This window comes from Podarcis pityusensis, assembly GCF_964106645.2.
Source record: "Podarcis pityusensis genome assembly, chromosome: 8".
Classification (NCBI taxonomy): domain Eukaryota; kingdom Metazoa; phylum Chordata; class Lepidosauria; order Squamata; family Lacertidae; genus Podarcis; species Podarcis pityusensis.
Genome location: NC_138033.1, coordinates 58,854,255 through 58,881,531, shown reverse-complemented (window position 1 = coordinate 58,881,531; position 27,277 = coordinate 58,854,255). Strand labels below are relative to the sequence as shown.

General features: G+C 45.0%; 1 protein-coding gene across 1 annotated transcript; it reads right to left on the bottom strand.

The window, feature by feature from the left end:
- Nucleotides 1-451: 451 nt before the first annotated feature.
- Nucleotides 452-22,146, bottom strand: SHCBP1 (SHC binding and spindle associated 1). The gene is made up of 13 exons (XM_081015370.1): nucleotides 21,758-22,146; nucleotides 19,777-19,962; nucleotides 18,173-18,288; nucleotides 17,050-17,261; nucleotides 16,331-16,423; nucleotides 13,148-13,381; nucleotides 11,841-12,009; nucleotides 10,942-11,062; nucleotides 5,917-6,048; nucleotides 3,713-3,831; nucleotides 3,166-3,252; nucleotides 2,063-2,213; nucleotides 452-1,382 (listed from the first exon to the last, which is right to left on the bottom strand). Exons 1-13 carry the CDS (start codon nucleotides 22,020-22,022, stop codon nucleotides 1,069-1,071), a joined length of 2,199 nt encoding a protein of 732 aa, XP_080871496.1. The 5' UTR covers nucleotides 22,023-22,146; the 3' UTR covers nucleotides 452-1,068.
- Between the last annotated feature and the right edge of the window lie 5,131 nt (nucleotides 22,147-27,277).

The following is a 27,277-nucleotide window of genomic DNA, read 5'->3' as shown; positions in this document are numbered from 1 at the left end:
TTCTTTTTATTGAACTGGCTTTGTTTTATCTATTATACCTTTTATTTCTTATTTCTGATATTTCTATTATGTGGGGTGTCTTTATTATTAAAAAAAAGGGAAATTGTGGAATGAAAATGGGGTGGGCCCTGGGAAAGAAATTTTTTGTGTTTTTATTAAGGGTATTGATGAGGAGTGTAGAAATTTTAAATTCGAATAATGGTTTAAACAAATTAAGTTTTTAATCAGAACTGAGAGCTTGTGGAGCCAACAATATGAAAAAGGAATATGGTAGGGGTGGGGGAAGGGGGGAGTCCCAGAAAGTGGATATATGAAAATAGGGCTATGAATGTATTTTAATTTTTACTTTCTGTATTTTTGAAAATTTTAATAAATATTATTTAAAAAAAAAAAAATAAATCTAAGCACTGCAGTTCTACACCCTAATATATTTTAAGAATGCTCACATGGATCAGCTGTGTAACAGGTAATGTTTATTGAAAGGGACCGACAGAACTCTGTACAAAACAAAGAGGGGGAACAATTTCCTAAATATATATTTTTAAAAAAGTTTTATTTAAAAACAGCTGAAAATAATAGACCACCACTACTACGTAGGAAGCAAAGCACACTTTTCAGCTGTGGTTAAGAGGTCAACAGTTTTACGGTACTGTGAACAGCCTCCTTCCTCCTGCAGCTGGAGCTTCAAATGTATTTTTTAATAAGGTGTCTTCTATCAGAAATAAATACAGTAAGTGATATATGTATGTATGTATGTATGTATGTATGTATGTATGTATGTATAGCAAGTAGAAAGGGAGCATATCCATTCGAAAGGTTCCACGGGGAAGTTTTCTTTTACTCTCAAGTGCTGGGTTCAAAACTCACACCAAGGAGTAGAAATTTCAGTTGTGCAACAGACGTGCTGCATAGGAGAATAAATACACTGGAATCACACGCAAGCAAGGAATGGAGCCAAATAATAATAATTATTTTTAAGGGATGGATGTCAACAGTTTCAGCTACTCGGCAGCAAGCCAGCCGGCAGCCAGGCTATATATTATTCCAATGCCATTCTACTAAGGAAATCTAGTAGAGAAATGTGCCAAAGCTCCCTTTGCCATTTCGCTTGAAGTGGTTGCCCACAATGGACACAAACATCTCCTGAGACATCAGGTTGTCGTCCGCTTCCGTGATGCCCAGGTTGCTCAGCCTCTTCTTACGCAGATGGCTCTTCTTGAGAGATGCGGCGGAAAGTTCGTTGGCGATTTCAGAATTGCCTTCCGTGTGCTCAGAAATGCCTGCCCTTCCATGAGGCTCCCACCCACCACCGACCTGTTGATGTGCATCTTCGCAAACCGGGATGGAGACGTCGCCCGTGGGATGAAGGTCCTTTGCTTGCTCTAAGCCAGAAACAACGACATTAAGTGGAATCCATACGTACGATTGATTTCATTGACTACCACATCTTAAAAACAGTTTGAAACTTTGAATCCTAACAATAAGACAGGACCTGAAAATGTACACCTCAAGTGTCAAAAAACCAGGGACAAAAGATGCATCTTCAGCATCCTCCTGAAACTGTATAATGAAGGTGCTAAACATACCTCTGTGGGGAGTTCCACAGCTTAGGAGCTGCCACAGGGAAGGGTCCTCGCCCAGGCTGCCACCCCCCAAGACTCTGTGGGTGGAGGAACTGCCAAGAGAGCCCCCTTCTGAATGCATCAACCTGGCCAAAGGCAAAGCAGTTCATCATGGGAAGGGCTATTAGCCATCCTGGCTATGTCTGCCTCCATGGTTGGAGGCAGCAACGGTCCTGAATGCCAGTTGCTGGAAACCACAGGAGGCCACAGCTTCTGTGCTCATGGCCAGCTTGCAGGCGTCCCATTGGGGTCTCTGGTTGGCCACTGTGAGAACAGGATGCTGGACCAGATGGGCCACTGGCCTGATCCAGCATGGCTCCTCTTATCCTGGGGTTCAGAATAGGCATTATTATTATTAATAATTTATTGAATTTATATACGGCCCTATACCCGCAGGCCTCAGGGCAGTTCACAGGTATTGTTGCCTTTCATTAACTTACCTGGGCCACTTAAGAATGTGCCTCCTGAGCTTTCTGGAGCGCTCTCTTTGACAGTAGGCTTCACCAGGACCACTCCATACCCTTCATTATTATGTATTACATTGTTCACCATTGTTATCTTGGGAACGTCATAATTTTCATCCAAAAAGTCCTAAAAGCCAAGGGTGAGAGAGATTCCCAGTCCAGAAGGTAAGATTGCTCGTCTTCTCATTTCATATATTTATTACTAGGACGTTTATACAGTGGTACCTCGGAAGTCGAACGGAATCCGTTTGACTTCCAAAATGTTGGGAAAACAAAGCACGGCTTCCAATTGGCTGCAGGAAGCCGTGGAAGCCAAGTCGGACATTCGGGATCCAAGGTACAACTGTACTCTGTTTTCCTCTACTGTGACAATTGTCAAAGCGGTTCCCATAATAATAATAAATGTAGGATAATATTTAATAAGAACAAAATCAACAAAACTCAACTGTCAGATCAAAGACAGACAACGAGATCAACACCAGAAACTAGAAAGGGAAAAATGGTCAGGGAATCGTATGAGGAAATAAATACATTTTTAACTTCCAGTGGCAGCAGTCCAATAGGGAGGTCACAGGGTAGGTGCCACTACAGAGAAGGCCCTCTTCTAGACCACAGCCAGGTGCTGTGTAATCCAATCAACAGATCCTCCCCATCAGATCACAGTGGACAATAATGACCACGATGGAGAGACCAAAAGCAGGTTCCAGCATAACACTAAGCCAGGGGTGGTGACTTCTTTCCTCCTAGAGTGAGCCAGGAGGAGCAAAAAGAGTGCAATTTGGTCGCACAGTCTAAGTCATAGTTTATGGCAGGGTTGAGGTGCCCCCCCCCCAAGGTGTTCTTGGGCTGCATCTTCCCAACAGCCCCAGCCAAGCATGGCCAATGGTGGGAACTCCAGATCAGCTGCATCTGAAGAATCACAGGTTTCCCACAGCTGATGTGCAGCTTACAGAGACATTCAAACCAATGAGAGCTCATGAAACTATGCCCTTCTCTCTGCCCACACAGCTCTGCCAATCTGATGTTACCAGAAGCATAGGAAGCAGCCCTGCTAACCCCAATTCTGCTCACACACTCACTTTTATTAGGATTCCTTCTTTGCAATGGTGTATGCCGTTCCCCATCAACGTACACATGCTGCCCGGATAGATTTCTACACCGGCACCCTGCAATTAAGAGGCGGAGATGTTGCTAATCAATAGGCAATTCTAAGAGGCTGTTGGAGAAATCAATAAGGCCTAGACTCCTGGATAATCGACAAATGAACTTTGCTCTGGTCAACAGTTCAAGTGCGCATGCGGCGAGCGATGCCTGGTGAGGGTGGCATTTGCGTGGTCCACATTCTGCTCTAACCAGAACAACAAAAAGTTGCTCAAAAGCCCTGTCACACGTTGCAAACGCCACACAATGCTAGATAAACTGATTTGAAAGGGCAAACCTATTTTATAGTAACTGTTTGTAATCTTCTTGCAATTTCTGTAATTTTCTAGCGTATCCGAGGAAGCGCCTCGCGTGTGCTTTTGAAAGAGGAGCGGATTATTAGCCGGCGTCGAACGTATCTACCGAAGCTGCTTTTGTTTCCTTTTCAATGCATCTGTCAATCGCAAGAAGAGCATCAATTCCTACCTTAGCACCGTACAAGTCGGAATTTTTCATTAAAAGCTCAGCCGATGTTCGCACTGCCACCCCTGTGGTCTCGCACTGCAACACACAGTTCTCCAGGGTGGTCTTCCCTTGATGAACACCTGGGTGGGAGGGAGAGAGAAGAACGCTCTGAGCTGCTGCACCTGTAGCCCAGATTTAGAAGTGGTTCCTGGTGAACCCCAACAAACACAAGCAAGGAATTCTAGAGTGTTCGAGTTATGCAAGCCTGGGGAAGCTCAGTGGTAGAGAATGTGCTTTGCATGCAGAAGGTCCCAGGTTCCAGCACATCCAGGTAGGTCTGGGAATGTCCCCTGTGTTGAACACTAGAGCTCTGCCATTCTGTATCAAGGATCCTGAGCTAGAGAGACCAGTGGCCTGATTCAGTAGAAGGCAACAGAAGACCCAAGTGTCTTTTGTGCAGCGGGGGGGGCAGGAGACCAGGGGTTGGACGGACAGATGCAAAAGCATCACGAACAGAAACTCTTCACACTATAACCTTTGGTTGCTGGTCCACTGCAAAATTGTCACTCATTAGTTCTAGAGTGATGGATTCGTCTTTAGGGGGAACATTTCAGTGGCTTATTTTCAGGACATATTGCCATGCTGGAAGTTGCACCAGGTCTACAATTATTAGCTGCTGGAAACTTTTCCTGCTGAATCGTTTTCTCAAGTGGTTTGTTGTTGTTGTTTTTGGATTGCATTTTGTGGTTTGAGTTGTCGCTACCCACTTTGGAGAAGTGTCCTATTGAGAGGCAGGTGAAAATCTTCTAAACAAATGAACAATTGTGTATGTGGGGTGAGAAGGTCCTTTGGAAGCAGGGGCAACGCTGGAACTGAACAGGAAGCCTTTGCAGGCCAGATTTGGCCTCTGGACCTCCTATTTTTCTCCTCCCTACCCGCCATTAAGTATTTATTGCGACAGCCAGAATTTTTACAGAAAGTTACTCTTCGTAAGAACATTTTAGGGACATACAGTTAGTAACTTCTCTCGAGCAGTGGCCCAAGAACCCTCTCTTTTCGTGGTGCGTGAATATATTTTCACATGTAGAAGGTGCTGAAATAGTCTTGCTAGCCCATGTAACATTTGTTATTCAAATCTACCTCTCGATGACGAAGTGTTAATTATCACCTGCTCCAGAAGACAGAAGGGCAGAGCCAACAAGATTGTTGTCAAATTCAGATAGGGGTGGAGGGGTGCCAGATTCCCATTATGGAACAAAAATTTAAAAATTAAACTTTTGATATCAAACGATGGGGGCGGGCGGGTAAAGTATCCATGTTATGACATGCCTCTCTGGAACAGACCATCGATCACCAGCTGCCAACGAGGTCCCCCCCCCCCCAATGTTTTGGATGTCCACTCCCATCAGCCGCAGCCAGCACAACATCCGCCAGCATGGTTGATTGGAGTCACAGCCCAACACATCTGGAGGGCGAACCACAATGGTGACAGCAGAACGAGATTATTAATAAAAGCAGAGGTGAAAGGTAAGAAGATGAAACTTGAATTAGAACAAATAGGTGCTGCTTTGATGCAACAGATGCAGGGGGGATGATGTTAGGAATATGATGTTTCTAAGAATTAAACTGGGTCCCTACCATTAAAGGGTAGGAACATAAAAAGAGCCTGCTGGATCAGGCCAATGGCTCATCGAGTCCAGCATCCTGTTCTCACAGTGGCCAGCCAGATTCCCCAATGGGAAGCCTGTGAACAGCACTGCAGTGTGACTTGCTCTCTGCCCTCCTGTGGTAAACAGAAACTGGTATTCGGAACCACTCCTCTGCGGAATTACAGATCTGGGCCTCCCCACCCCAAATTCAGATAAGGAGGAAGGGAAAGAGCAAGAAAAAAACAACAGATGAAGAATGGGGGTGGTGCCTGGACAATTTGCAAGCCAAATCATGAGCCTTGCATGCTGGCCTGCTGGGTTAAGGCAACCCTCTCCTCTTTGGCAGCACCACCAAGGCAGAAAAATCTTGGGGTATTTCAATCCCACCATACACGAGTAGTAACAGAAGTCATCCAGGCATGGATCAAGTTACGGCAATCGTCCTAGACTGTCTATTTCACCTGTTATTAGGGTTGGCACAGCAGAAGAGGGACGGGGCCCAATCCACCACTTAGTTCCTCAGTCCAGCCTAGGGGGTGGCACGCCAAAGCCAGGTGGCAAGCTTAAGGTACTTACTCAAGATGCCCTCCACGGCATCGTGCTGGACCAGCTTCACACTGGAGATTTTCACATCCGCGGCACTGCACTCCACAAAAGCGTCCCCCTTCCCTCGTTTCTCTATCACAATGTCGTCTGGCAAACCGTAGCCTGCGGAGAAAGTTTCAGGAGGCAGAAGGAAAGAATAGTTTTGGCAGGCTGCAACAAATTCAGGGACCAGGCAGAGGGCCTTCTCAGTAGTGGCACCCTCCCCTCAGATGTCAAGGTGATAAAGAATTACACAACTTTTAGAAGACACCTGAAGGCAGCCCTGTATCGGAAGGTTTTTAACGCTTGATGTTTTTAGATATGCTGTAAGCTGCCCACAGTGGTTGGGGAAACCCAGCCAGATGGGCAAGGTATAAATAATATTATCATTATCGTTGTTGTTATTATTACCACCCTGTAGCAGCCACACCACCAGCCAATGTGCTGTAGTGGTTAGAACATCAGAGTAGGGCCTGGGAGACCAGAGTTCAAATCCCGCTCTTGGCCACAAAACTCAGAGAGTGGCCTCGGTCCAGTAACTAAGTCTCAGCACTAACCTTTTGGGGATAACACAGCAAAGGAGAAGAATCACGTCTACCACCTTGAGCTCCATGGAGAAAAGGTGGGATATACTTGTAACAATAAACCAGCTTCCTTTTTACACACTTCTGCATTTTAGGAGGGACGGTCTGCTCAGTTCTACGGCATTTAGTTAAATGACATACACAACAAATGTCCGGGCCCCCCCCCTCCTTTTTAAGGCTGCAACGCTGAGTTAACTAAGCTCTCAACAGTCGCTCGCTCTGAAGCACTTAAGAGAAATTTACGAGCATGTAAAAAAAAATTTATGGCTCGTCACTAGCAAGAACAAACAACAAGGCAAGCGATAATAACGACGCCATTAGAGAGCCATGAGATCTTTCTGGAATTAGAAAGAAAGTGCAGGAACTCTTGTTCACAAGGCACATCAAGCAAGGAGGAATCTTCTAAAAAGTAGCTCTTTAGCTGTGGTTCTGGGTTGTACTAAATGACCCTTGGAATCCTTTCCAACTCTACAGTTCTCCAACTCTATGAAGAAAGCACTAGGAACCATAGCAAGGCTGAATTCAGACGCGGGATTTATTGCAGCATTTTCCCAGTTAGGATGCTGGCACTTCTGTGCTCATTTGTAACATTCCTTTCACACTGCAGGAACTGTTGCATCACGGAACTTTGGGGTTGCTGTTGTTTTTTACTGATATACTGGCAGGTCACCCTAAACACTGGCCATGCAACTACTCCCCCACCCTTTCCACACATGCACACTTCTGTTCCCCCACGATTCACCCACGGAAATGGCCAGGAAGAACCATTTGCTGATTTACCACCCCAAATTTTGTCACTTGGCTCCTGCTCTTTTCTGGGTTAATGGAGTTGCAACGGGATTTCTCTCTCCCTCTCTCATTCTCTCTCTCTCTCTCTTGTAGCAATCTACACAGAAGTGCTAAACTTCCACTTGTTCAAATGTAGTGGGGAAGCCATGGCTCCCCCACTATGTGAACGAACCTTCCAACGAGTCTTGGCCTCACCTCTCCTTTCACAGCAAGGAGGAAATTGGGAACACCCACTTTTAACTAAATCACTGTTTCCTTTGAAGTCCAAACTTGGGAAACTGTGGTTTGCTTCAAACTCTAGTCAGCACAAAGCAGCGACGTTAGCTGCAGAGATAGCTCACTTGGTAGAGCATGAGACTCTTAAAACTCAGCGCCATGGGTTTGAGACCCACTTTGGGGACAAGATTCCTGCATTGGCAGGGGGCTGGACTGGATGACCCTCGTGGTCCCTTCCAACTCTACAATTCTAAGTGGCTTCAGTTCCCAGTTTCTTCCCAAGGGGCTTCCCAAGGCTCATTCACATGGCAGGAATCCACGGTTTCCCCCTTTTAAGTGTGAACCGGTACTGTACATCAACATACAAATACAGATACTTTCATTTGACCACAATTTTTGGTGCGGCTAAGAGGAGCATGCGTTGGTGGGCTCACTTTAAAAGTCTTGGATCAATTTATCAGTAAAGCTACCGCTCCCTTTCCAAAAAGGAGTCCATGCTAACATTAGTATAGGGGCCTAGGGTCACTGGGAGTGTGTGTTAAAGACCCGTTACTGTTTCTGTAGCAGGGCCCCCTGCCCTACATTGTCCTAGAGAGCCACCCAATCAGCTTGGAAAGAGAGCTTTTTAGCCACTGAAAATAAGTTCTCTCACCCTCTGGGCTAACTGGAGCCAATCAGAGTGAAGGAGGCGGAGTCAGCCACCGAGGATCGGCTCCTAGGGTCAGCTCTGGAGAAGTCGCAAGGGGAGAACACAGAGGAGTTGTTCCCAAACGCTCCAAAGCTAAGCACTTGGGGAAATTGGAAACACAAGTTGCTTCCATTTCAAGGGAAGGGAGTGTGCAAGTTCTGTACTGTATGGTGGGACTTCAAAAGAAGATATTAGAGCACTCCAGATCATTTGCCCACGTACCTGCACAGGTCTGGGTGAAAGGCAACACATGGAGATCTGTACCGACCGTTGCAATGCATTCCCCATTATATAATTCTAGGAAGTATAATCTTGGAAGGGGTGTAGCCCTGACTATCAGGAAAGGACCCTGCCCTTCTGGATTTGCCACTGTACTGCTGCATGTCATGCACCAACAATAACATTCAATGGGTCAAATTGGTCCATACAAACACAAACACACACAAACACACACACAGACACACACACACACACACACACACAGAGAGAGAGAGAGAGAGAGAGACTCCTCCCTTATCATTAACACCCATCCAACATCATTAACAGACCACGTTGCTAAAATGCCACCCACTGCTTTTATTTTTCACAGCTTCCAAAAAAGGAAAAAGCAGATCTATCAAACGACAAGCAATAAGACTTCCTGGCACTTGTTCAATCAGAAGCGTCGACTCGATGAATAAACTAGATGTCGGCTTTTGTTCCTTAAAAGCTCGTGGCGATGTCTGGTCTACTACGCTTTAATTTGCTTGCTCACATTCGCCTGACCTCTCTTGATAGGATGCGATTTGTCATAAATACCACCCCGAGTTCCCGAGCCATCTTATTCTCACTCCTACTGATAAAGAAATTTATTGAAAGCCTCTGTCCTGCAGGGGTACCACACACTGGCATGCATATCTATATAAATCAAACATTCGAGAAAGACTGGGAGAAAAAGAAAATCATTGTCATAAAAATAAAAGAAGCAAAAGTTGTTGGGTTTTTTGTTGTTTTTTTAAAGGAGGCCGGCAAGAGGGGGGGGGTTGGAAAGAGTCTGAACAGCAGGAAATTAAACCCTCGGCTCTTTTTCCACTAAAGACTTTTGACAAGAGAAAGATAGCGACTGCAACATAAGCCCCACAGCAACGCACAACCTATTATGCTAACAACCGCACAGCAGACCCCAGGTTCTTTTGGCAAACTTAAGGGAGGTGGAGCTGTCCGCAGTGAAGAAAGTCCAGGGAGAGAATTACAGGGTGGAAACAAAAAGGGGTTCGTGTCTGTTTCTCCAAAACAAGACAGAAGCATTTCCAGCACTGCCTGAATGAACCCTTATATATCCAAGCTCAGTCAGGGAGATAACCTGCAGGATCATGAGTTGGCGAGGCTCGTTTGACATTGCTCCAGTCCTGTGGAACTCACTGCCACTAGAACTTCTGTGCCAACTTTTAAACGCCTACTGAAAACTTTTTTCTATTTCACCAGGCCTATGCAGGCAATTAAGAATACATCCCTCTACCATGGTTAATTGATGCTTGTTTTTAGTTTTAGTTCTATGTTTTTAATGCTGTAAACTGTTTTGGTTATTTTAATGATACAAACGTTTTTACAAATAAATAAGCATTTCATTTTGGACCCATATTCCTGGATGAGGGTGGCTAGCTATGGAGATACACTTCAGAGAGTCCAGTCAGTGTCAGTGAAATATCAGAACATGAAGGAATAGCAACAGAGCTAAAAGGATTGACTGATCGCCATAGCTCTTATATATACACATTTCTATAGAAGAGGAGTTTCTTCCTATATTTTATCTATTAAATTTCTGTGCAGAAGAAGGGGACAGGCCCACTGACTTAACCGGAAAGGGGTGCTGCTCCCTCACACATGCCCCTTCCTCCATGATGTGCAGAACATGTTAGACAGCTACTCCACATAAAGACCTACACATGTGTAAGCCCCATTGTACAGTCTCCTCTCCCACCCGTTTGAGGGCAAATATCTGGCTCCTGCAGGACAATGGCCCATCTAGTCCAGAATCCTGATCTCACGGTGGCCAACCTGGTGCCTGTGGGAAATCCAGAAGGAGGATTCAGCTCAAGATCCCCCTCCCCTCCTGTGGTTTCCAGCCACTGGTATTCAGAAGCCAACTGTGGAGGTGGAACCAAGCCATCATGGCGCGTAGCCATCAATCGCCCTCTCCTCCTCCATGAATTTGACTACTGTAATTGTCTTTTAAAGCCTTCTAAGTCGGTGGCACCTCAAAGTGCAAGTAGATAAATAGGTACCGCTCCGGTGGGAAGGTAAACGGTGTTTCTGTGCGCTGCTCTGATTCACCAGAAGCGGCTTAGTCATGCTGGCCACATGACCCGGAAGCTGTACGCCGGCTCCCTCAGCCAATAAAGCGAGATGAGCGCCGCAGCCCCAGAGTCGGCCACGATTGGACCCAATGGTCAGGGGTCCCTTTACCTTTAAGTCAGTGGCCATAACTGCCTCCTATGGGACCGAGTTCCACGGTTAAACTATTTACTTCATAAATAAGTCCTTCCTTTCCTTTATCTGTCCTGAACCTTCGTTGGATGTCCGCGAGTTTTAGTTTCAGGAAAAAAGGAGAAATAATACTTCTCCCTACCCAATTTCTCCTGGGATTGAAGTCCCATATAGGCTGAGGCTGATGGGAGTTGGAGTCCAGGTTCCCCCACTCCTGGTTTCATAGAGAAGAAGGAAAACCCACCAAGACTTTTAGCAAACACAAGCTCTAACCTTCCAGTTCAATGCTGTCGGCGATGCACAAGGTGCCCTCCACAAGGTAGTGACCAGGGCAAACCACGATCCTGTCCCCTGCATAGCAGGCATTCATAGCAGACAGCGGGTTGCTGTGGAACTGAGGAAGAGGAAAGAGATAACATCAAAAGCAATGTTCAGATGCTGGGAGAGGACTCAGACCTTCTCTCCATTCCAGGTCTTCACAGTTTTAGAGGACATGTGCCCAGGACGTTGTGGCAGTGGTGGGAAAGCTTTGGCCACTCAGATGATGTGGAACTCCAACACCCACAAACCCTGGTCACTGTGGCCAATGGGAAGGGCAAAGGACGATGGGAGGGGTAGTCCAGCAACAGCTGGAAGGCCACATCAAGGTTCTCTCCACCCATCCATTACCTGGAAAAAATCACACGAAAATGGGAAGATGCCTGACCAAGTCAATGCCATGCTCCAAGCCTTCAGCAACCTGGTGGCCTTGAGATGTTGTTGATGGATTACAGCTCCCATCAGCCATGCCGGCTGGGAATGATGGGAGTTGTAGTCTAGGAACATTGGCAGCTACCTAAAGACTCTGTCTCTTTCCAGAAATTTTAATTCTGCCTTAAATAATGTTAATTCATGGATGGACAACCTACAGCATGCAGTCACCACTTCCAACTGCAACTTCCCCATATGTCAAGAAAGCACTGCTTCCCTACAGCAAAGCTTTCAGCCTGGATAGCTCAGTTGGTTAGAGCATGGTGCAGATAACGCCATGGTTGCAGGTTCAATCCCCATATGGGGTTGCATATTCCTGCACTGAATGATCCTCAGGGTCCCTTCCAACTCTACAATTCTATGATTCTGTGATGCAGGCAAACAACAACAACAACATTCCAAACAACCCTGGACCACCGTACCTGTATTTCCATTTCTTCATTACAAGACTCTGGAGAAAATTTGTCCCTGAGCAGACACTGCAGCAGGCTTGACATCATGGTGGCAGACACAATATGGGTGATGGTGGCGCCCGAGGGGCGCACTCCCCTCGCCTGGAGGCGAGCGTGCTTCTGGTAGCCAAACACATACCTGCAAGAAAGAGAGAATGTTCCTTAAGCACGTTCAGTTCCTAGATGGACGGTGCAGACAAATGAATAATTGTACAGAACATATTTTCTCTTGTAAAAATAGAGGACACACACCTCACCCCACCCACACAAAAATCAGGGTCAGGACTATAGTATGTGGGGGAAGGTAGAGTTCAGGATTAACCCATGGGTAGCCTATGTGAGGCACTACATTTCCCGTCAGTCAACAATGGCACCATGAGAACATAAGAACAACCTGCAGGATCAGGCCAAAGGGGGCCCTTCTAGTCCAGCATCCTGTTCTCATACAGTGGTACCTTGGGTTACATACACTTCAGGTTACATACACTTCAGGTTACAGACTCCGCTAGCCCAGAAATAGTGCTTCAGGTTAAGAACTTTGCTTCAGGATGAGAACAGAAATCGTGCTCTGGCGGCGCAGCGGCAGCAGGAGGCCCCATTACCTAAAGTGGTGCTTCAGGTTAAGAACAGTTTCAGGTTAAGTACGGACCTCCGGAACGAATTAAGAACTTAACCCGAGGTACCAGATGCCTGTGGGAAAACCAGGAAGCAGGATTTGAGCACTGTCTCCACTTGTGGCTTCCAGCAACTGGGATTCAGAAACATGACGGCCTCTGATTATGGAGGTGGAGCTCAGCCATCATGGCAAGCAGCCACTGCAAGCCTTATTCTCCATGAATTTGTCTAATCCTTTTTAGACCCGGGGGACGGGGAGGTGGGACTCCCACTCCCAAGCAGTTACTTGTTCTTGGAGGAATGTGGCCATTATACCAGTATCCCACCAGAATGGAAGACAGTGTGGGAAAGAAAGGGTTAAGCCCCCTCCCCATGGTCCTGATAGCTTACCCCACCCACCCTCACACACAAGCTATTTTTTAAAAAGGGGGGGGGGGGGACAGATTAAACATGCAGTCACATGTTTAAAATATTGTCTGTCTTGTCCCCAAGACTGGGCAAAGCCACCCAAGATTAATCCATGGTTGGACTGAATCCAGGAAGAAAAGATCTTCCAAGATCCCAAATGCAACCCTGGTCACTAAGCCCTACAGCTTTGTTATTTTTTTATTCAAAAGGCAGTAAATATATATATATATTCAATTAAAATGAAAATGCATTACCTCAAAAGAGGGTTTTCAATAAGCTTTAACTTTTGTTTCAGGTGCTCTATCCTGTTGTAGAGTTTCATCCCTTCCACCACAGAGACATTCTCTGCTTCTGTGTCGGAATCGCTACTTGCGAGGCTGTTCCTGAGGACTAGAAATCTGCGGTAGAGCTCTTCACACTGGGAGAGAAGGCCGTGGTAGTCCGCCACCAGCGCGGAAGGGACACGATCTTCAGCCATGTCATAGTACCTGGAATTCAAAATTAGGATGTCATTGACTGGGGGAAGAGGCCCAAGAATCAAACATTGCAGGAAGGAAGCCAGAATAAAGAAATTCCAGGAGGAACAGCTAGGGTAGTCTGCTGGGGGGGGGGGGAGAGACTACAACCCAGAGTCTAGTAGCACCTTAGAATCATAAAAATCTAGGGTTGGAAGGAACACCCAAGGCTCATCTAGTCCAACCCTCTGCAATGCAGAAATCACAGCTAATGAATCCCTGACAGGTGGCTGTCAGGGAACTGCCATCGGCTCAGAGGCAAAAAATAGAAGGGCAGTCGTGTTACAGGGAGCCTCCGAAAATCTGAAGCAGTTCCTCTTTTGGGGAGGAGGAAAGCCCCACCTCTAGTGGAGAAGAGGTGCAAGGACCAGAGGATGCTAGTGAGAGCCTTAACACCGCTCCTGAGCAAGTCGGAGAGGAGGGAAGCACGCCCTTGCCATCGCGCAGTAGTCTGAGGCGCAGGGAGGGGCGGAAACGGTGGGGGGTAACGAAACTTTTATGTTGGGGGAGGTACAAAAAAAGACCACTCCTGGATTCTAATAGCGATTGAGCCAGACATGAACTTATGACGCTCTTCACTCTAAATAGTTTGCACCAAAATAAAGCCTGTAAAAGACAGGTCGGAGTCCTGCCTGCTTACTCTCGAGCAACTGCAACAGCCATCTGACAGTGGCCATCCAACCCCTGTTTAAAAATCTCCAGGGATGGATTGCTCACCGCCTGCCAAGGGAGGCTGCTCCATGGCCAAACAGCTCTTACAGTCAGAAAGTTCTTCCTCATGCTCAGTCAGGCTCTCCTTTCTTGTCATTTGAATTCACTGGTTCGGATTCTGCCCTCCAGAGCAGAGGAAAACAAGCTTCCTCCATCTTCCACATGACAGCCCTTCAGATACCTGGAGAGGGCTATCATATCACCACTCGCTCTTCTCCAGGCTAAATATACCCAGCTCCCTCAGCCGTTCTTCTTAAGGCTGGGTTCGTAATACGATACAACAAAACAACACCACCGCAAACTGGCTTATAAGTATAAAACCAAATTTACCAAAATAGCAGCTAGAATAGAGATAGACTTATAACCATTCAAACAACAAACATACTAAGGTGCCATGTGTAAGACAAAGCCTGGAGATACAGTTGTATATTTATCCTCTACATGTTTACAGTATCTTTGTTGTTTGAATGGTTACAAGTCGATCTCTATTCTAGCTATTACAGTGGTACCTCGGGTTACATACGCTTCAGGTTACAGACTCCGCTAACCCAGAAATAGTGCTTCAGGTTAAGAACTTTGCTTCAGGATGAGAACAGAAATCGTGCTCCAGCGGCGTGGCAGCAGCAGGAGGCCCTATTAGCTAAAGTGGTGCTTCAGGTTAAGAACAGTTTCAGGTTAAGAACGGACCTCCGGAACGAATTAAGTACTTAACCCGAGGTACCACTGTATTCTAGTAAATTTGGTTTTATACTTATAAGCCAGTTTGTGGTGGTGTTGTTTTGTTGTATTATTATTATTACTGTCACCACATTTGATACTTTGGGTTCGTAATATGACCTGCAATACTTTGGAGCCAGTGTGGTGTAGTGGTTAGATTTGCTGGACTAGGACCTGGGAGACCAGGGTTCAGAACTCCTCCTCTGCTACAAACATCACTGGGTGACCTTGGGCCGGTCACCCAACCCTCACAGCCTAACATACCTCACAAGGTTGTTGTGCGGATGAGATGGAGAGGTCTATGCCACTTTGAGATCCGGCGGGGGGGGGGGGGGGAGGTGTACCAGAAATGGAACAGTAAAATCTTTCAGAGCAAAAGAGAGTTGTGAAGCAAGAAACAGGTGGGGAAGTGGGTAATTTTTAAGATGGACTCAGCCAAAAAAAGAGGGGGGAGAAAGGGGATAAAACCCTGTTTTAAATCTATCATACAGCCCTGGGCCACTGCAGGGAAACTCAGAACGCCCAATTTTATTTTAATTTGGACAGAACTCCTCAAAGTGCCTCTTCTTGCCTATAAAATCCTACTGTTGGTGTTACAGCACCACCTAGAGGTAAAGTGACCCCATGCATGTGATATAATTTAGAAAACACTCCTAGAACTGTCCCCATGATTGCTTCCACAGCAATGTTTTCAGAACTAAAGTGGAGGGGTCAGGGAGTTGCGTGTTTACGTTTTGAGGCAGCCAAAGCCACAGAAAGGTTCAGAAGCTTAGACAGTCCATGATGCAATTTGAGACAGCTTGCTAACCGTGCTATCTGACTCAGGAACGTGAGAGTCTGACCCAAATCGCCCTGATTTGCCTTGTTACTCGGAGTACACACAAAACCAATGCACAGCCCTAGTATATAGCCATCATGACTAGTATATAGTCTTTGACAGCATTTTCCTCCACCAATCTGTCTGGTGCCAATTTAAAGTCATCTCTAAGTGTTGCGGCAGTGAATTACATAGTCCAACTAAGCACTGACCAAAGTATTTCTTCTTACTTGTCCTGTAAGCTTCTCCTATTCCCCTTCATTGGGTGGCCCCAGTATTGTGCTGACGTTTCTTCAGAGCTCGCTCTCCAGTTAACCTCTCAACTCAATTCCCCATCTCTTCAAGCCTCGCCTCATTCTCCACATACACTTCCTATGTGTTCCTCCTCTGCACCCTTTTCTTGCCTCTTAACCCCACATGCTTCTTGGGACCTTTCCAGTTCTCCATCCTCGCCAATAAGGTTTCACACTCAGTCAAGCTGACAACTTCCCCTTCCCTCACAGGAGCTGCACTGCAAGTGGGTTTGTTGCCCAAGTAACTGAGCATTCCCAGCCAGGACACCAACTCTGTGCCAAAACTACGTGGGAAGATTCACTGCCACCAGCACATTTGCAATACAACATAACTCCTTTGGAGTTGGGAGCAGAAGCTCAGAAATGTTTTCAAGAGGGACTTACAGCCTGAGCCGAGGTTCAACACATCTGCCAAAATAATCGAAGTCGTCGTCGTCCTCTTCATCCCAGCTCCGCCAGAGGTGCTTGTAGAAAAACCTTCAAAAACAAAAAGGGGGAAATGTTAAGGATGTCAAGGAAGAGCCTGCTGGATCAAGACAGTGGCCCATCTAGTCCTGTATCCTGTTCTCACAGTGGCCGACCAGATGCCTATGGGAAAGCAGGACAAAAATACCTCTGTGGTTTCCAGCAACTGGCATTCAGAAGCATTGCTGCCTCTGACCATGGAGGCAGGGCATAGCCATCTTGGCTAGCAGCCTTTGGAAGAACTTTATTCCATAAATTTGCCCAATCCTCTTTTAAAGCCATCCAATGCCACATCCTCCTGTGGCATTGAGTTCCACAGTTTAATAATAATAAATAATAATAATAATAGTAATAATAATAATAATTTATTATTTATACCCCACCTATCTGGCTTGGCTCCCCCAGCCACTCTGGGCAGCTTCCAACAAAATATTAAAATACATTAATGCATGAAAAGGTGCTTTCTTTTGCCTGTCCTGAATCTTCCAACATTCAGCTTCATTAGATGTCCATGAGTTCTAGGTTATGAGAGAGAAAACACACTCTCTCTCTCTCTTTCATAAATGTCTATCATGTTGGGTCTAGAGCCAAGCCATGGGCGAGCAGGTCCACAGCATAGGCAGGCCACGTAATCTTACCTGACGTGCTCGACAGCCAGTGCGGTGTGGTCAAATTCCCCCGACTCGTCAAAGACAACCCACAACTCCCGCAACGGCAGCTTCTGCGCCTTCACTTCTAAAAGCTCCTGTATACACTCCTGAGTGAAGGCATCGCCCTCACGAGTCTCACACAGGAAAGGGTCACAGAGGTGCACCACCGCCTTCAGAGCAGAGTAATCCACATCAACAACCTGTTGTGTTAAAAAGAGAGGCAAGAAGAGGCACCTTCATGGTCTGCGCAGCACCATCTGGGGGCAGGAGGATGGCTTCAAGGACCCTCCAAAAAAATTCAATGTAATAAGAATAGTATTAATAATACTATTCATTAATAACAAGCAGCTTGTTTTCTGCTGCTCCAGAGGAGGGTAGGACTCGAATCACTGGATTCAAGTTACGAGAATTCCGACTAAACATTCGGAAGGAATTTTGGATGCTGAGATCTGCTTTTGGTAGTGGAACGGAAGCCCTTGGAAAGTGGACTCTCTTTTGTTGCAGGTTTCCAAACAGAGACTGGGTGGCCACCTGTCCGGGATGCTTTAGCTGCAACACATGCACTGCAATGGGGTGGACTTGAGGACCCTTGGGAACCAGAGCAATTCCACAATTCTATGGTTCTAACAACACCTCGTCCTTCACTGTAACATCCCAGGGTGGATTACAACAATTAAAACACCCTGTTAAAAACAGTAGCTCCCAACAGGGCTGGTACTGCCATCTGGGGGTGGAGGGAATACCTAGTGGGGTGGTAAGAGGCAAGGGGGATGCAGGGCAATGCTGGAGGTATGTTTAACTCTTGTTATATAATTGTTGAGTAACAAATGTAATTTTCTATATGGAAAAAATATTATTTAAAAAGAGACTGTGAAAAGCTGGTACTGCTGGATCAAAATCATCAATGGTGCTGAATTAAATGAAACAGTTTTCACTGGATTTTGAGTAAACGTGCAAATAATAATGTTTTGAATTTTTATTTTGTTATTATATTGCACATTGGGTCATGCAACGAAAGCAATCCCCCTAGCAGAAGGCGAGCATCTAAACACCCAGCTCTTGTCAATGATTCACGTGGAACCAAGCCTCTGGGCTGCCTGGCTGCACTTACTTCAACCAGGACCTCAAACACGCTGGTGCGCCACACTGCCTGCCACCCAGATGGCTCAAGGACCTTCTCCAAATACGATGCTGTGAATTCTTGGACCTCTGAGGCTTTGCAGTCAGCTGGAAATCAAATGGGGGGGGAGGGGAGATTACACACATCCACGCATCAGAAAATACACAGGCAATGCCCTGAATGTGTTTGTGAGCAGAGCAGACAGAAAACAAATGAAAAGGAGTCACCCGGAAACTGCAATTAATCCAGAATGCGGCAGCTAGACTGGTGACTGGGAGTGGCCACCGGGACCACATAACACCGGTCCTGAGAGATCTGCACTGGCTCCCAGTACGTTTCCGAGCACAATTCAAAGTGTTGGTGCTGACCTTTAAAGCCCTAAACGGCCTCAGTCCTGTATACCTGAAGGAGCATCTCCACCCCCATCGTTTAGCCCAGACACTGAGATCCAGCGTCGAGGGCCTTCTGGCCGTTCCCTCATTGCAAGAAGTGAGGTTACAGGGAACCAGACAGAGGGCCTTCTCGGTAGTGGCGCCCACCCTGTAGAATGCTCTCCCTTAGAATGTGAAGGAAATAAGCAGCTATCCTATCTTTAAAAGACATCTGAAGGCAGCCCGGTTTAGGGAAGTTTTTAATATTTAATGCTGTATTGTTTTTAACACTTGATTGGGAGCCGCCCAGAGTGGCTGCGGAAACTCAGCCAGATGGGCGGGGTATAAATGATGATGATGATGATGATGATGATGATGATGATGATGATTTTAGGTGAGCACTTTCAATGCACAAAGAGATACAATGAGAACTGCTCAATTGTTACTGGGCAACATTAAGGAAGCCAACAGGCCAGGGTTAGGGAACCCAAGGCATTGCAAGTGCTGCAGGACTCCAGCTCCCATCTTCCCTGACCACTGGCCATGCTAGCTTGGGCTGAGCAGGGTTGGAGACAATGAAATATGGAGAAGCCGCAAGTCCCCAACCCCCTTTCGCTAGTTGCAAGAATTTGAGCAGCACAGACCTTGCAGAAACTAGGAGGGGCTCACAATCTGCTGCAAACCCACACAAATACCTCCTAGGAGAGAAGGCTTGCAACAATGGGGTATAGTTTCCATTTGGGCAGAGAGAAGATAAGAGGTTGGAATCTACTGGTGAATCACTGGGTGATTTGCAGCTCAGAAATGGTGCCTGAATCCCAGCCAGATTTTAAAGGGGGGAAGCGCTCAGCTGGTAGAATCCCTGGCCTGTAGTTAACTCAGACGCAGGTTTGAACTTGCAGCTTAATGGTGATATTAACCTGTGCTGAAATGGCAATAAACAGAATTCAACCCCCGCACAACCCTCATTTTAAAACAGACTCGCTGTTGTTGTTCTGCCTGGCTTTACTGACTCTCCAAGTGTAATGTTTTAGCTGCTGCCATTTTAACTCATCAGTTTTCATGCCTATACTTATTCATTTATTGGTCATTCTGTAAGCCACCTTGTGAAGGTTTGCACCTGAAACAGGAAAGGTGTAAATAAATTGACAAATACAGAAACCGTAAATAAATCTGGAACCCCGATATCAAGAGCACAGTCTCGGAAACCAAGAGGCTACTCACCCAACATGTAGTCCTGATAGGTCTTAAACCGCTCATAGAACAGGAGGTTGTTTGTCTGGAAAGTGTCTGGGAAGAGGGCATTCCTCTCTGGCACAAGCCTTTGCAAAGAGGTCCCTGGCTTGCCATGACTCCCATAATCGCTGCAGCTGCTGCATTCACTATCGCTTTCTCCACCTTCACCCTCGTCTTAGACCAGAGAGAGAGAGAAAGAGAGAGAGAGAGAGAGAGAGAGAGAGAAATCATACGTCCAATTGATTTATTCTTGAACACATCAGATGAACTCTTTTTTTAAAAAACATGCTACTTAAATATTTTGCAGTTCCACACAGAACATATAGAAAACTTGTGATGCATTAAACACTGGTCGCTTTTAGCACACCCATAATGCCTTTCTACTAAAGTGCAAGGCCTAATTCCTAGGTAGGGACCCAGCTGTGCTCCAGATGTTGCTGGGTTGCTGATTTTAAGGCCTTGGTGGCTTCATATGGGAAGAAGTATTCCTTCAGGTTCAGAGGTCCCAGTGTAAGGACATATGAAGAGCTCTGGCTGGATCAGGGCAGTGGCCCATCTAGTCCAGCATCCTGCTCTCACAGTGGCCACAATGGGAAGTATATATACAGTGGTACCTCGGGTTAAGAACTTAATTCGTTCTGGAGGTCTGTTCTTAACCTGAAACTGTTCTTAACCTGAAGCACCACTTTAGCTAATGGGGCCTCCTGCTGCCGCCGCTGCACAATTTCTGTTCTCATCCTGAAGCAAAGTTCTTAACCCAAGGTAATATTTCTGGGTTAGTGGAGTCTGTAACCTGAAGCGTATGTAACCTGAAGCATATGTAACCCGAGGTACCACTGTGTGTGTGTGTGTGTGTATACACATAATTTTATAAACTTCTATCATGTCAGCTCTTACTCACCTGCTCTCTAAACTAAAAAATCCCCAATGCTGCAACCTTCAGTCATAGAGGAGTTACTTCATCTCTTTGATCATTTTGCTTACCCTTTTCTTAACTTTTTCCAACTCTACATTTAGACTGTTCTGAGGTGAGCCAATCAGAACTGTACGCACTGTTCCAAATACATTCACACAGTAGGTTTTGCTGACAGCATTATGTTTAGGAAAAGAGGCTCTTTGTTCAGAGGGGTCACTGCATCAGCCTCTCAGGTTAACCTACCTAACAAGGTGGTTGTTACAAAACAACAACAACAGGATTTGCACCAAGCCAAGTTCTTTGGAAGGAACAATGGCATGGAAAATGTAAAAAATTGTAACCAACGTCAGCTCCAACTACAGATAAAATGGTTTGGTCTTTTTAAATGGAAAACAGGATCAACTGAAGAAGGGTTGGATTAATTAAAAAAATGAAATGTGGAGTTAACTAAAGGCATCATTTGTTTTGGTTATACGTTATGGGAAACAATGAACACTGTAAAGAGGGGGAAATTAGAACTAGATACAGTGGTACCTCTGGTTACGTACTTAATTTGTTCTGGAGGTCTGTTCTTAACCTGAAACTGTTCTTAACCTGAAGCACCACTTTAGCTAATGGGGCCTCCTGCTGCCGCTGCGCTGCCACTGCACGATTTCTGTTCTCATCCTGAAGCAAAGTTCTTAACCCAAGGTAATGTTTCTGGGTTAGCGGAGTCTGTAACCTGAAGCGCATGTAACCTGAAGCGTATGTAACCCAAGGTACTACTGTATTGTAGTAGAACAAATATATTAACAAGATACTTAATCCTACTCATAGAATGGATTGTGTTTCAATCAAATGTAATCTGAATCCTGGAAAACTGTTCATAGAGGGGGTAGCATAAACTTATAGTTACGCTGTGATCCATATTGTACTTTTGTAATACAGCTTAGTTTGGAAAACAAAAACCCCAATGTGAGTAATCAGTTATAGGATTTAAAACAAGTACGCAATAATGAGATTTGTGAAAGGAGGCAGAAGGTAAACAAACAAACAAACAAACCACTTGTTTACCTAGTTTAAGGTTTTCTGGTTCTTCCTGTGGCTCAGAAATGCGGGCATTTGGCGCGGGCTCCAGGGACTCTTCTCCCCGTCCATCACGCCCTTCTTCCGTTTCTCCTGCTTCCGTCTCCAGGATCACAGCGCCCTTCACCGTCTCGCCTGGTCCGTTCTCATTCGCTTCCTCCCCTCTCGCTGGGGCATCCGAGGCCTCTGTCTCCATCGCTGCCTCTTCCAGCGGCAGCGGCGGCGTCAACGATTCGGGCGCCGGATCAGCCATCGTCCCCCTCCTCCTTCAACCCGGCCCGGGTCCCCGCAACTTCAACCCTCAACGACAGCCAAGCGGCCAAACAAGCCTTTCCTTGTAAATTTCAAACCTTCCCGGGCAATGAGCTCACCGTCTTCCTCTGCGAAACGGCGCGGGAGAGCTCGGATTGGCCGAAAGGGGAGACTCGGAACGTCGCGGGAGCCAATCGGTGCGCTGGCAGCGGGGGAGTTGTGGAACGTTGAGACTTCAGGGCGGTGTCCCAGCGTTCGAAGTGGGCGGGGAAAAGGAAGTAATGGAAGGTTGAGAAGGGAAGTGCAGAGAGACAGCTCTGAAATCTCTCTTAAGCAGGGCCGGATTTCGGTTTGATGAGGCCCTAAGCTACTGAATGTAATGGGGCCCTTTATATGTCCAGCTGTCCCTTGTCAACAACAAATTGTCGCTGTTTTTTGTGTTGCATATATGCTGTATGGTAATTTATGGACCTAATAGGTATCTAAAGCTATTTGCATATAACAAAATATGTATTTTATCAAAGTAATTGTTGAACTGAAATGCAATTAAGAAGAAGTATATTAATAGTGAAATAATTATTAAGCTCTAACTTAAAATTATGTAGGTTTTATTTTATTTGTTTTTTATCTTATATTTTGGAAATGTACATCCAGGGGTTTTTTTCCTTTAATTTTTTTGGGGCCCTGAGCTATAGCTTGTTTAGCTTATTCGTAAATCCAGCACTGCTCTTAACACATAGGAATCTTAAGTAAAGATATCCCTAAAGACAAAATCAATATATTTTTATATGCAACAACAGCAGCGAGAATACTGATAGCCAGCCCCTGGAAAGGAAATAATATCCCAACAAAAAGAGAATGGTTAAGTAAACTATGTGAGTACCTGGAGTTAGCTAAATTGACAGACTTAATAAGGCAAAAATCCAAAACTATGGTACAGAAACAGTGGGATTGTTTAAATGAATGTTTACATAAACAGGACTCAACCACGAAAATTTGGTTGTGTTTAGATTAACCTTGTGAGGACTATAAAGAATACAAAGATTTAATGGATTAGGGAAGAACTTAAGGGAAGGAAGTGAATAACAGAGTTAAGGTGAACTAGATAATAAAAGACGTGTGGTTTAGGCGATGGAAGTCTTTTAAAATATTTTAACTAAGATTTGTATTTTGTAATGTGTGTAAGTACAAATTTCATATTATTGTTTATGGAAAGTATTTTTTCTTTTTTTAAAATTTTTCCCTTCTTTATCTTTTTCTATAGTCTTCGTTTGGCAAATATGTAAATAATTATGTGTATATGGATATGTTTGAAATTTGATTTGATATTCATGTATTATTCAATATTTTTTTTAATAAAAAATTTAAAAAAATTAAAAGACATACGTTTTTCAGTGGCTTCTAGCCGCAATGTCTCTGCTACCTCTGCTTTGAGCGGCAGTATGTGCCTCCATATCCCAATTGCTAAGAATCACAAGTGGGGAGAGTTGCTGTTGCGCTCAGGTTCCGCTTGCGGGATTCCCAAATGGGCAACTGGTTGGTCATTGGGGAGACAGTATGGTGGTTTAGATTGGTACAACAGCAGAGCTCTCCTATGTCCAGCCAAACAGGGAGCAGGGTTGAGTACAACACACACACACAAAGTGAAACATAAGACAGTGCAATAAATAGAATGCAATACAACGTTGGGAGTATATTGTTTATGTATAGTGTTTCTGTTATTGTTTCATTTGTGTAATTTTATTTTGTTATATATATAGGAAAACATATACATATAGAGAGGGAGTGTGTATATGTGTGCGCAAAAGAGAAAGAGAGAAACTCTCTTTGAACAGAGCATGAAACTCTTAATCTGAAGGTTTGAGCCCCATGTTGGGCAAAAGATTTCAGGGGGTTGAACTAGATGACTATCAGGGTCCCTTCCAGCTGTACAATTCTGTGATACTCTGTGATACAACAGGACTTACTTCTAAGCAAGTTTTATTTAAATCATTTCAATGCTGCTTTATATATTTTAAAAAATTCAAAGACGTTGACAATGTAAATTAATATATCAAACAAAGCATTACAATATATCAGAATAAAATTATATAGTCTACTAAAGTTTTTTTTAATGATTGCTTTATATGTATGTGTGTTTAGCTGTTCCTATTTTAGTTGTAATCTGTCTTGAATCTTTGCTAGGGATAAATAAATAAATAGTCCAACAACCAACTAGAGGGCCACCAGATTCCTCATCCCTCCTAAATAGAAATAATCTAAAGTGCACAGCAGAAGAAGGGTTTCGTTAAATGCCTCACCTTGTGTCTGCTTTCAAGCTCACGATGGTAGGGTGCAGCCTCAGTAAGTGGTTTGGCAGGGAAAGTTAAAAGAAATCAAGGGCTATAGTCTGTATAGCCTGTAACCTTCCAGGCTGTATGAAATAGACTAGCTGAGAAGGATTCGGAATTGATTAGAACTGCCACAAGGGGGCAATGTAACATTTCAAATCCTGTTGGAAAACTCAGATTCCAGTGCAATGTCTACCCCATCTACTCTCTTGTCTGTTCAGTATACAAAAAAAAACGGCCATCCTTTTTTTTCAGCCTGAGAAGGAGAAGCATCAAATTGCACAGCAGCCAATGCTTCTGTTTCAGGGAGCTTATAAGAGGGGAAACACAAACAATGGGAAGCTAGGAAGTGTGATTTATTTACAGCGGTGTGAGATGTGTCCTTTCATTCCAGGAACGACGGGACTCAACCTGGCACATCTCTGCCCCAAGACAAAAGTATGCCAGGTCTTTATTTGAAAGATGTGTTTGCAGATGGCACAGCCTTGCCCTCACGCTCCAAAGAAGCTCTACAGAGGCTAATCAACCGTTTTGCCCAAGCCTACGGGGAGTTTGGCCTCACCATCAGCTTGACGAAAACCAACATCCTGGGTGAGGAAGTTGCCAGCACTTTGCACACTCCTGTCTCACGGAGTCCAGGCTTCAAATCCCCACTCAGCCACGAAGCACACGTGGTGACCCTGGACTAATCACAGTCTTCTGTCAGCTCATCTCACCGGGTTGTTATGAGGATCAAATGAGGGGTTATGTACTGAGTTGAATAGGATCCAAAATGCAGCAGTCTGATTGGTCCTAGAACAATAGGCTTCAGAATGCAGCAGTCGGATTGGTCCTAGAACAGTGCAGCAGTATGATTGGTCTGCAGGAGCCACCCAATCCAGCTCCAGGTGGAAGTGAATTGGCCAACAGGAGAATACCGGAATTATCCAATCACGTGCAGCCCATTGTGTAAATAATGTATATAAAGCAGATACTTTGAGAGGACATTCATTCCTCCTCACCACTATGAGCTGAATACAGAGCATGAAATCCACTCTCGACTCTGAGTATATTTCACCTGAGGAGAGGAAGAATCATGTGTGCCACCTTGAGCTTGGAGAGGGAAAAGTGGGCTATAAATGCAATGCATAAATAATTTTTTTTTGTGTTTTTATATTGTTAAACCACCCTGTCACCCTCAGATGAATGGCATTATATAAATTTGAAAAATAAGAAGAAGAATTCAAACTTTACCCATTTGGTCACCTGGAAAAGATTTACCGTATCTTCACCCCAGGTGACCAGCTGCATCCCTGTTTGCAAGTCCCAGACTTGTTGATCTAGAGATAGGCAGGCCACAGAGAAGATGTCTGATGGAACTACACCTTCAGAAAGGACTTGTGTAACTAAGAGATGGAACTTTGGAAGTGTGTGTATATCTATGGTGTGGAATAGATGTCATTTTTTGTGTTTTGTTTTTGCTAGGTGAGTGACAGCCTGCAGTAAACATATGGTTTTTTGTTTTTGTTTTAAGTGTCCATTAATGAAGCCCTTGGAAACAGGCACTCTGCTTCCATGGTCAGATTCTTGCCTGGTAATCCATTTTTCGATAAACAACCTTATTAGTTTGATTGCCCATAAACCACAATGCTCTCTGTAATTCTCAGAACAGAATGAGCTGTCTCATTAAGTAGATGCAAGAAGGCACTGCATTCAAATGATTAAAGGATAAATCCTTCCTGAGTTGGAAGTAATAGAGATTTTATTGGTTTTTGTTAGTCTGAGCCTTGCTCTGTTGAGGCTTCACTTTCTGTTACAAGAGGTTTCCTTTGTAAGTAATTTCCACAAAGAGATGTAGCAAACATGATTTAGGCTACAATCCTTTTTGCTCCATGATCTGGGAGAAAATCCAATTGAACTGAATGGGGCTTTCCTCTAACTCATGGGTAGGCAAACTAGGGCCCAGGGGCTGGATCTGGCCCAGTCGCCTTCTATATCCAGCCCGCAGATGGCCTGGGAATCAGCGTGTTTTTACATGAGTAGAATGTGTGCTTTTATTTAAAATGCATCTCTGGGTTATTTGTTGGGCATAGGAATTCGATCATTTCCACCCAAAAAATATACTCCGGGCTCCCCACAAGGTCTGAGGGACAGTGGACTGGCCCCCTGCTGAAAAAGTTTGCTGACCCCTGCTCTAACTGGAAATGTATAAGATTGCACTGTTAAACTGCCATCATAAACATGCTTGCTAGGTTGAATAAGCCCCATTGAGCAAATCCCCCTATTACCGTACTTCTGTATTTCAAATCTTTATATCCAACCTTTCAGGATACTGATCCTACGAAGGCAGCTTACTAGCAACACCAATGAAAATGCATAATTAAAATACAATACAGTAGCATAGATTATCAGGATCCTTCCTACAAGGCAGTTGGGAGCCTACCTTCCTGGATTATGTTTCAATATGATGCCTATTGCAATGTGCTATATACGTGGGGATGGAAACGTGGCCTGTGTATGGTTTTTGGGATGCCTGCTAGTTCAAGGCTGGCCAGATTAGAGCCCACTAACATCATCTTTTATTAATGCAATTTGGGTTTAGCACATCAAGGGTCTCGATCTCCCTAGGTCGCCTGAAAGCTTAGCTACCGATGAAAGGCAGGAGGGAGGCAGATTGTCACACATGCTAGCAGGCCAAGAACAGCTAGTTCTTGGGAGATGAAGCAACCACGTGCAAGATGTGCAAGGGTAACCTGCTATTTCTTGACAATCTCTTTCTCTCTTTCTTCCTAACTAAAAGTCTTCGCCAACATTTCCCCAGAGCTCTTGTGGGGGAAATTGATAAAAGAAAGAATTTATTTGGCAACATAAGCCATCACTTCCCCCTTAGTCCTTCACCTATCCTGTATAATAAATGTGATCGACACAAAATCACATTGTTTCTGGG